Below are 10,959 nucleotides of genomic sequence, written 5' to 3'. Positions count from 1 at the left end.
CCCCCTGGGCTGATGCTTTGAATCATTTAAAAACACTGGAACTGTTTTTCCTGTTGCACTTAGGTACTGAAACTTGTCCTGGCGTTGGACCAAAGAAAGAAGATAAACAGCTGAGCACTCGTTCTCCAGGTGAAAACAAAACTGAGAGACAGGCAGAGGCAGCAAGCCTTTGGGTAGCTGCAGGAAAGGACCACACGGAGGAGCAGCGCTGCAGTGCTGAATCGACATTGGAGCCACACACCCAGTCCACAGGGACAGTGGGCAGGCCTTCTTCGGGCTGTTTATCATCTGGGGATGCCGGTAAAGATAACAGTTTGCAGCTGAGAGAAAGACAGCTCTCTAAGGATGCAGAAAAAATAGGAGGCACAGCTGGGGAGCCTGGAGTGAAACTCCCTCTTGAGCCAATGGTAGATGCTTTGGTGTTAACAGATGCTGATTATATGCCTGGTGATTTGGTTCCTACTGATAAAGATGTTCAAGCTGATAGAAATCTGCTCAGATCAAAATATGCTGCTGGCTCTTCAGAAATTGCTAGTGGCCAGCTTGGAAACAGTGATTTAAAGCAGCAACAGAAACAGCCTGATGATGGTGATGATGAAAAATCTTCACGGGACAGAACTGCATCAAACGTGTGCTCTGGGTGTAATGAAGTGTCTGAGCATGAGAATGCTGCGCACTCACAAGTGTGCAGGGAAACACAGAGAACAGCAGGACAGGAGGAGAAGGCAAATAATGAAGAACACGAAGATTTATTTCTCAGATTTTTAAATGGTAATATAATAGACACTGAAGAATCATTTGCAAACTTAGCAAACCAAGAGGACTTTGACACTGTTCCAGATATTTTACCTGAACGAGCATCTTACAACTCACTAGAAGCTTTATCACTAGATGACAGCTTTTCTTCTCTCGATGAACTTGCAAGAAGGATAGAGATTGCTGAGGTAAATACTGTGAATACTGTAAAATCTTCCATGTTAATCTCAATTAAGATATTTTAGATATTGCCAACTTCAGAATGTGTTAAATATTCCTTCATATATCACTTTTTTTTAATCTGGAAAGAGATCTGTACTTATTTAATTGTTCTGAGTTAATACAGAAAAAAGGTTTTTTTGCCTGTTTGCCTCCTTCTTGACCAGCAGTGCTCCGTTTCTAAAAAGCAGATTGATTTGTACATGACTGTGAACACCTTTTTGATTTATTTTGACAGAGACTGTTAGGAGATGGGCTGACAATTCCTGTCAAATCATTAATTCATGTCAGAGATCTACGTAATGCCTATGATGTAACGTGGTTCATTTCTATTCATAGCATAAAATTTCCTTTTTTTGTGCCTATTCCATATGGGTGAGGACTACGTATGTAGTAAACTCCGTACATTAGTGTATGGGCTTCTGCCACATTTAGGCAGCTTTGTTGTTCAACCAAAACTAAGAAATAACTTATAAGCCTGAACCCACCTTTCTGAAGCACTGCTGATAGGCCACAAGAAAGATGAGGGCTTTATAAGCTAAATTGCTCTTCTGAAAATATAGAAGCCTTACTGCTTCGGGACTTTTTTGGAGAGTGTATGATGACATCGTCACTTTATTTGTCTTCTGGTTTTGGTGAATTTGCAACCATGGGACCTTAAAAGCTTTTTCTTTAAATGAAAAAGTTAGATTATTGTGAAATTATGTGATTCCAGATGCTGGAGGGGGAAGACTTGTAAAAAGGTATCTTCTTAGTTCATCTCTATTTTTAGTGCATATAACAATACAACATCCCTTGGCAATAAAGTGAAAGTACTTCTCTATAGATCAGAAGCTAATGCACAGAGACCAAGAACCCATGGTCACTCAGGGACAGCAGCCAAGCAAGGAACTTAATCCTGGGGATCCATGCTGATATTATTTCATGCTTGGCAAAATCTCCAGAGCTGGAAACCGAGCATTTTAGTTTTTCTCCCCAGCTAAACAGCTTCTTCTCTCCTTTCCAAGATTATTCATCCTGACCTGTCCCTAGAACACCTTGCCTTTCTGTGAGATGGCAGGAAGCATACCACAGGCCAGGACTGACAGCCATGTGCACAAAGCTGTACACAAGCTCTTGACAACATGCAGATGTGGAAACTCACATACATGTTCTTACATATTTGCACTAAATCCATTGGCTTGTGTTCACTTAGAGGGTGGTTCTGAAAAAAAGCATTTTGTTGACAGTTTATGCTAAGCCCATATACATGTATAACATGAGTAATTTAAATATAATTAGATTTCTTTGGAGCCTACTGAAAGTTCAACATTTTAAGCTACAGGAGAGAACTTTCTGTTTCATGTAGAAAAATCCTAAATTAATTCTGTAGCAACTATTTTTAAATTGCTACCTTTGTGCCATTTGCATTTTAGAGGATGGGATAGGAAGCAGCATGTTAATACTGTTAGAAGAATTATGCTTGTATTGATTGACCCAGTCACCAATGATGATGCTTTACAAGGAATCTAGTTTAATTTCTAATTTGCTATCCTGAGGCTAGGAGTGCCAGTACTATGATGGCAGAGTTGAGTCTCTGGAGAGGAAAAAGTACCTTGAGTCTTTCCATAGTACTTTTTCTGGCCATATAAGGCATAATGTTGGCTGACTCTGGTGGGAGTCTTTTTGAATCATTCTTAGCAAGAGGCCTGAGTTATGCATGAGACAGGAGGGTTTAAATCAGGGAGAAGAGAGGAATCTCAATACTGAATAAAATTTGTAGTATGCAGCATCTGGGGCTGTTTGCAATACCTGAAATTTCTAGGTGCAGCAGGGTGAGTTAAGGACAGCACAACAGCTTGTATTGTTTCATTATACACTTACACTTTGTTTTTCCAGTTAATCTTACCACCTATCATTACCCTAGGGGTTACTTTTCAGAAGCGGTGAGCACTCCCAGCTTCCCTGGAAGACTGTTAACTTGCTTTCACTGATCTTGTTTTAGTGCTAAAATAAAGACTCCACTGACATTTTGACAAGCAGACTTATCTTTGCACCCAGCCATAACATTTCTTCCTTTCTTGTCCTCCTGAAGCCTTTGTAGTTGCATTGTTCAGGCTGTGGCCATCTAATGAGATAACAATGTTTTCATACAGCAGTTGTGAAAGAAATACCTAGAAAATGCATTGGTAGCCACAGGAATGAAGTGAAATCAATTACATGAAATGCAACAGTGTGACAGAAAAAAAAAAAAAAAAAAATTGACTGTGATAAAACTTGTCACGGAGTGAGTATTTACAAAATTACCACAAATAAGTTAGAATGGAAGGCAGAAATAAAGATTATTTTGTAATAACCTTGCTACAAGAAACATGGTAGTACAAAATTTTATAAATATTCTTCAATGGTGATGCAATATTAATTTATTGAAAATGGGGAAGTGTAAGTACTTGTGTAAGTATTTATGGTTAGGAAGTTTTGTTTGACCCCATGTTGAGATCAAAGAATCATACCATGTATTTCTCTATTTTAGATCCTTTATGTCACTTGCTTTTAGGCTACCAATTAACATAACTAATTACAAGACTGAAAATCCACTAAATTCTGACTCTGGCTTTAAATAATCGCAAAACTAAAATAGTACTTTACATATTGTACAGTCCTTTACACTGGGTGTTTCTTCACTAGTACAAACTGTTCAGGACAGTGTGCAATGCTGAAAATTCACTGTCATTTTATAGAAGCTAGATTAATACAGCTAATAAAGAGCTTTGAAGCACAGTCAGCAGTGGCAGCAACAGATACCAGAAGTGTATAACCTCTTCTTAGATCTCTTTGCTATCATTTCTGTGGGAATGGAAGGACACACCAGCAGTCAAGTTGTAACCTCAATAATGTGAGGTGCGTTTTGCCATACAAAATAGAAGTTTGTAACAGGAGCTTTTTATACAAGTCATATTTGGGGAAATGAGTAGAATCTTAATGTTTTTCCTCATTTGAAAATTATCATTTGATTTCTTTTAGAAAGCAAAGATAGTGAGACTCCCTACCACAACATAAGATAGTGAGACTCGCTACCACAACATAAGATAGTAGCTTTCGGTTGGCGCTGTTTGTACACCAAGACTTTAAAAAGTACTGAGTATGTACAGACTAGCAGCTGGTTTGATTGAAGAAATGAAGTCTCCACCTATCTGTACAAGATCTGGAGACAGTGCCTTGTTGAGATCCCCTCTTCTCTTGTATGGCTGGGGTCCTGTAGTTTTGAGTTTGTGAGAATTACACTTCCATACACAATGCTTACATGGTATCTGAGCTACTTATTGCTGTATACAAGAGCCCTGGTACTTGTGTGGGAAATGTATTAGCAGAAAAACAGTTCGAGTCTGATGCTGTGGTATGAATACTGAATCTGCTACGTTATCTCCTTTTCAAAGTCAAATTATTCATCTCTCTAATGCGTTTTATTAGCGAAGGGGTTTGTCTGCCACTTACAGCTTAACTCGGAGCAGTCTTGCTTTTGTTAGTTTGTGGTACTGCTTTAAAAAAAACTGGTATTGCTAGGAATAAAACTGTAGACATTTGCCAAGTAACTGAATAAGGAATACAGCCCACAGAAGAATATACAAACAAAAATCCTCCTCGAGTAGTTCCCTGCGTTCAGACCAAAATACTTCATAAAATGAACTTTTCTTCCTAGATCTCTGTCTACAGTGCCTCCAGTTTGGGGGTTTTTATTTACTTCTGTCTGCTACGAATGACTCCAATAGTCAAGTTTAATCTGTTCTCTCTAAAAGCTTGAAGTACAGGAACTTATTTTCGTAGTTTTGTCTGTGTATATTTATAAATATACATACATCCTATTTGGCAAAAGTATCCATAATGTAAGAAGTTCTTTCAATATTTTATTAAGAAATGTTGTTTTAAACAAAGAAGAGATGGGTAATTTAATTAGAACTTATTTTTTTTCTTATTTTGCAGCCAGGATATTAAATTTTATCCAAAAAAGTTTAAAACTTTTCTGTGAAGCAGAATCACTTTTTATTAATAGTGGTAAAAAGAGAAAAGCTAAAATATTTGACAGAGTTTCAATTAACTAGCAGTCATTGTTACTTTCCTTTTTGACTGTTGGTTAAAATGTCACCACATACCTGTATGCCATTTTCAGTTCCTCTACAGTAATTGTAAAAGCTCCAATCAAAGATTTTGTGAAGGCCAGCAGAGCTGAGTGAGTAAGCTAACTTACATAGGTGCTCCAAGAGCATCTTATGTTAATTATCTAACTCAGAATTGATGTTTTGATTGGGTCCTTTATGTAGCTCTTTTATGTAACACAGAGCTGTTTGCAGTGCAGCCTGGTGTAAGCCTACATTTTTCCTCCTGCGGTTTAAATCAAGCAGAGGCTTGACTTGTGGTCAGCTGTATTAACCACAGTTCCCTCGTTAAATTCCAATTTAAATAATGTATTCTGCCTTTTTAAATGCCTCCTGTCTCCTAAAGACTGGGATGGAAAATTTCACGTCTCGCATGGAAACTAGGTCCCTGTCCTTGGATGTTTAATGGGAGATGGATCTAATACAATCAGTTTGCATATTGCTTTGAAATCTTTCTAAGTGAAAGGTATGGTAGAAAAATACATGTACATTTGTTTTAATTGAATGAGAATTTATGCAGAATGCTATATGTTTGTATTTGCATTTTAACAATAAACTGTATCCTGATTAGGAGGCAATAACTTTGTAGGTCCTTTGTAGAACAAAACAAAAACCTTAATTACGTGACTTGTGAAATTCAAGGGCAGGTGAAATATTGCAGCTATAAATTACATATCATGTAAAGGAGACAATCTTAAAAATATGGTCTGTGGCTTTTGTTGGGACAGGAAAGTAACACTAGCCACACTGATTTTGTTGCAAAATCAAAAGTCCTTGCTCCCTCTTTTTAAGCAAAAGAAATGTGTTCAGAGAAACCTGTGCTGTGTTGATTAGTTCTTTATGCATTTAGAAGTAAATCCTGAACCATAGCAACACAGGGGGAGAGTAAGAGAACTTCACTGTAGCAAGACTTTCCTTTTGCAAGCCTTTTACGTAACTATAATCACTGAAACACATTTCGACATAATCCTATCAAAGAGAGCCCTCTGGTTTTAAGCTTGGAGAAGACAGAGCTTGTGACACGGTCATTCAAAAACTACTAAGAGCCAACAGACCAAATGAAGTGTCTCAGTTTGAAATAACTACTTGCAGAGTGGACCACCACATACTAATCTCGGGGCAGGTGTACAAACGCCCTGCTGTCCCTGGGTGACATTCCCACCGAGGGCAGCCCCAGCCACTTGTGAACACGCGTGCCAGGCGCCAGCCAGCCTGCTGCGTGGGTGGTGCGGGAGGAGACATTGATCCTCTTTATGAAAGCAATGCCCTACACAGAAGCTTAAAATAATCTACTCTTTCAAAGGACATAATTTCATCTCTGCCCTTCCAAATAAATAAGGCAAATTAATGCACTTCTACGTGATCCCCCTTCCTTGCCACAACAAGGAAGCATAAATGTTGATTTTCTGGCTGGCCTGATAAATTTTCCTGGCGGTTCTACAAGGCTAATTTAACATTACCAGTAGAAGCTTCACCCCCGTGCTCTTGTCTGTTGTGATGAGACACTTGTGGGCTATTATTTCTGGTTCATTTGTACCAAGTAGTAGTCTTCCATATGTTGACTTAAACCATTTCTTTCCACCACCTCCACACTTTCACTACTTTGTAAGTACTCCACTGGCTTGTTTCTTTAAATAATCCATTCAAGCTCTTGAGCAGATCAGCAAAAGGGAAAGTGACTATCACAAGGGCAAGTGTGGCAGAGATCAATTTTATCCTCTTAGTTGTGATTTTGGGAAAACTTGTTAGACTGGAGGCGTATACCCACAGCGACCAACTCTGTGAGTTGGTCAGGGCAACATTATTTGTCCAGTTGAGGGTCTAAAACCTTGCCAGACTAGAGACCTGTAAATGTAATAGCCACGTTTACCAGTTGAAATGTTGCAAACGCCAAATGCCATAGCTGGTGCAGGGGCTGTTGGATCGTGCTTTGCGTTTCGCCGTGTCCGGTGCACCGTCCCCCCGGTTACAGCGTGCATCGATGCATTGAGTAAGCTTGTAGCATGAAGCAAATTTAGGGGCGCCAGTTACAAAGTCACTTGTTTTCTGTTTTTCTGCAGCTCTTACAATTGCAATGCAAACGATTTTTTCTGCTTGATCTTGATTAGATTATGAGGGAGTTAAGCAATCAGTTGTCTTCAACTACACTGTTATCTGGAAAGTTGCTTTTTTTCCACTTGGAATTTTTGTGAAAATTCAGGCATTTGGGGTCGTCTCTTAACATAGATGAGCTGCAAACTCAGTTGCAAATGTGGTATGTTTTCTTACCGGTAGCACAAATGTGTACAGATTACTTTTCAATTTAACAAATGTTATTGTTGATCTGCAGAATAAGTTTTTAAAAGTGCTACCCAGATTTATGAAGAGATGACTAAGACTTTTTCAGGTAAAGATGATCTCAAGATAAAAAAGGGCATGTCTAAGTATGCTTCCTATTTTAATTTGTGTTTATTTCTAGCACACCAGGAACTGCTTGCTTAGGAAAGCATTTTTCTCCTGATACTTCCCTACTTTAATTTCTCTAATAACTAGGAAATTACAGACTGCTCAGGCTGGTGTAGCTTCCTAGTATGACAGCATATACTCTTGCAGCTGAGCCACGTGCTGTAGCAATGGAAAGAAAAGTTACAGTTTATTGACTTGTTGACTGTATCACTGTTTGTTCAAGCTGTTTGGGTGATAGGGAAAGATTTTTGAACTGCTGCTGTATCCAAAATATCCAGATCCACTTATTACAAAGTGGATCTGGAATCTGTCCAGAGCATTGAAGCTTTCTTTTTCTCTGGCGTTATCTGTTTTTCATTTTGTGGCCCCACTGTAGCTTGCTGTCCACCCTGGGGAACAAATTGCAATGCTGGAAAATTAATCTCACAATAAGTATTTAATAGTCTCTGCAGGATTGTATCTTTGGAGATGCAGCAGCAGTGTGCTATTGCCTCCTTATTGCCCTCTTATGATAGTGTTTTTGACGTGAACCTTCCTCACCACTGTCCCAACCCATCTGTTTTAATAACGTGAGCTTACAAAAGAACTGTTGCAGTGAATACAAAGTATGATCCAAACAGTAAATGTATGTGTATTTAACTTTGATAGCAATTAAGGGCAAGTAGTGACAGCAGACAGTGGAATGATACTGCAGCTGTCCTGCATGTTAAGAAATTGATGTATTCAAGAAGGAGGTTTCACAAGTGCTACGATGTTTAAGAAAAGTAGAATGGAAACCATTTTTTAAAAACTGTTTAGCTCATTTCCTCCTTAAAGTCAGCGTTAAATAGCTCTTATGCTTGGATTTCTCACACCCCTTGTGCCATCCACTGTCTTTCCTGATAGATTGCCCCAGCAGAAGGATTGGTGTCAATACTAAAGAAGAGAGATGACAGGGAAGGAAAAACGATTGCTCAAGTCCAGCAAAGGCAAACAAAGAGAAGGGTGCGATTCCAAGAAACGGACGACACATTGGATCAAGGTAATTTAAAGCTGTTAATTCATGGGTTGCAGTCTTGAGAGTGCAAATGGTGTTGATCTTTTTGTTCACAAGAGCACAGTAGGGCATTCATTTTACATACTGTCATGACTTTTTAAAACTTAAGTGATAAGTGAAGGTGATTGATGAAAGAGTATTCTATACTATATTATTTTATATTATATTATTCTGTACCCTGAAGGTTTAGGTATTAAGGCTACAGAGGGATACAGTAAGTAGACTTCTGTTTTAAGGCCTGGTTGAGACTCAAGCCACAGCTTTTTTCTTCTGGCTGAATGATTTGTGAGTGACATCTAATGGACATCCTTTTATTAATGGTTAGAGCTTGGAGGTGGGAGGTGTAAGCTTCAGTGTGGAATGGTTCTGCAAGCGATACCAGGGAGGACAGGTACACAGACTGCAGAAATGAAGCTATATAATTGTTTAGGTTTCTGGAAAGACTGGGTAGAGAAACATACAATTCCTGCTATGTATTATGGCCACTCTGACACAGTGAGCATTATTAAGTGTGTTTACTTCCTGACCCATTCATGTTAAAAACCTATCTCAGATTTTCTCACGTGCATTAATGTTTCTTTGTTTATCATCCTTTTTCACCTTTTCTGCTCTTATATTTACAGACGAAGTAGCTGGCGGCTCCTGTATTTTGCTGATCCTGCTGTGCATAGCAACTGTTTTCCTTAGCATTGGAGGAACTGCATTGTACTGCACCTTTGGTGACATGGAATCCCCTGTATGCACTGATTTTGCAGCCAACATGGATTTCTATTATACCCAGATATTGCAGCGTATAGAAGAACTTAAACACTGGATAGCCTTCTCATAGTTGAAATGAACAGAGACAGCACATCGAGAGCTCAACAATGGTTACTGGAGAGGGGAGAAAAAAATTGTGATTTCAAGTTCTGTAGCACTTACCACCTGCAGAAGATGTGTATTTGATGATATACTTCCACTTCCACTTAGAAATCAAGAAAATTCTAGTTTAGCAATCAGTTGGCAAAATGTTCACATCTTGAGCTGTAGCAGTGTGGTATGGGAGAATAAAAGGTTATTCTCTTCATCCTTTTGAGAGTAGGCAAGCAGCTTTTTGACAACTTGAGCAACTGAAGAAGAAAGAAGAAAATTGTCTTCTATATGTTCTCCCATTGCCACACGTTCTGTAAGCAATCTCTGGAAGCTTAGTAAAAGGACAGCTTTAATTTATAGCTGTTTGTGCAAAGGTGTTGCCTCCAGCTATCATGCAATAAGTCTGTTTTATGTAAACATTATTTTTCTTCTAAGTCTTACTATTTTTCTCCATTTTAATTCTCCTAGTGAGCCATGTAATTATTTGGGTGAAGTGAGAAGAGTGCAGCAGCATTCATGGAGCCCTCATAATCACCAGATTAACAGCCTGACCCTGTATCCTATAGCTTATGGTGAATATCATGAGTGGGATAAATCTGCTGGCAGATTTCACTAAATTTCCTGGAACTTTACTCGAAGTATAGTACAGGCTATTTTAGAAATGGAAGGTTAAAAAAGGAATCACTGATCTCACTAAACACAGAAACAAAAGTAAGATGTTTAGTAAATTGTTCGTGTTAAATAGTAAAGTGGCTTTGGCCAATTTTAAAGCACTTGGTAGCAGGTGTGGGGCTAACTGGGTTTTCTGTCCAGCTATGTCACTAACTTGCAGTAATCACTTTGTGCCTCAGTTTCTCCTCCATAAATGGGGAATAATGATCTTTGCCTTTGTCTGTGAATATTTATTGCAATTAGGGCTCATATCTGACTCATCCCAGATGAGTGCCCAGGATCACTGAACAGTGTGGCTGCAGCCTCCCTCAATGAGTGAATGCTTATGTGAAGTAGGACTGATGCAACAGAAGAGATTCAGAGGCTCACTGCAGACCCACCAAGGCATGTTAGTAGTCCAGGGCACTCATTCCAGCAGATAAAGCACATTTGCATCTATTTGCCCTGCGGTTCTGAGACCTGTATTGTAAAATCTGTTCTTTTTCTATCAGCTCTCCAAACAAATGTAAATCAGTACAAAGAGACATTTTAAATGGGTATTTCTATCACTTGGTGCTCAGCCCTCCCTGTGTGGTATGTGAGAGAAACACTGACATGACTGTGAAGGTGAGAATTAGCTACACAGGCCTTTGGCCCACGCTCTGGTCAACTGTTCTTGCACCGAGCATAATGGACTAGCCCTGCTGAAGGTGTTAGTGTGAAACGATTCCTTTACACCTCAGGAAGCAGCGTTTTTGAGGGGTCCGCTTCACTCCGCTCCATGATTTCCTGCTTACTAACATTGTATGATGCAATTGTGTTCAGGTTAAAATATTATTTTGTAAAATACTGTGAAGTAAAATCTTC

General features: G+C 39.0%; 1 protein-coding gene across 1 annotated transcript in view; it reads left to right on the top strand.

Moving 5' to 3' along the window:
- Positions 1-9,418, top strand: part of CNST (consortin, connexin sorting protein) — a gene marked incomplete at its 5' end in the record, with an annotated part of 31,577 nt that extends 22,159 nt beyond the window's left edge. Inside the window, 3 exons of the mRNA XM_010163121.1 lie at positions 64-944; positions 8,439-8,574; positions 9,213-9,418. Coding sequence (XP_010161423.1) covers positions 64-944; positions 8,439-8,574; positions 9,213-9,418 — 1,223 coding nt within the window. The remainder of the gene's footprint in view (positions 1-63; positions 945-8,438; positions 8,575-9,212) is intronic.
- Positions 9,419-10,959: the final 1,541 nt, after the last annotated feature.

The sequence above is a fragment of the Antrostomus carolinensis genome, unplaced genomic scaffold (genome assembly GCF_000700745.2).
Source record: "Antrostomus carolinensis isolate BGI_N321 unplaced genomic scaffold, ASM70074v2 scaffold19232, whole genome shotgun sequence".
In the NCBI taxonomy this organism is placed as follows: Eukaryota; Metazoa; Chordata; class Aves; order Caprimulgiformes; family Caprimulgidae; genus Antrostomus; species Antrostomus carolinensis.
Note: the sequence above shows the minus strand (reverse complement) of the source record. Positions and strands in the feature narration are given on the sequence as shown.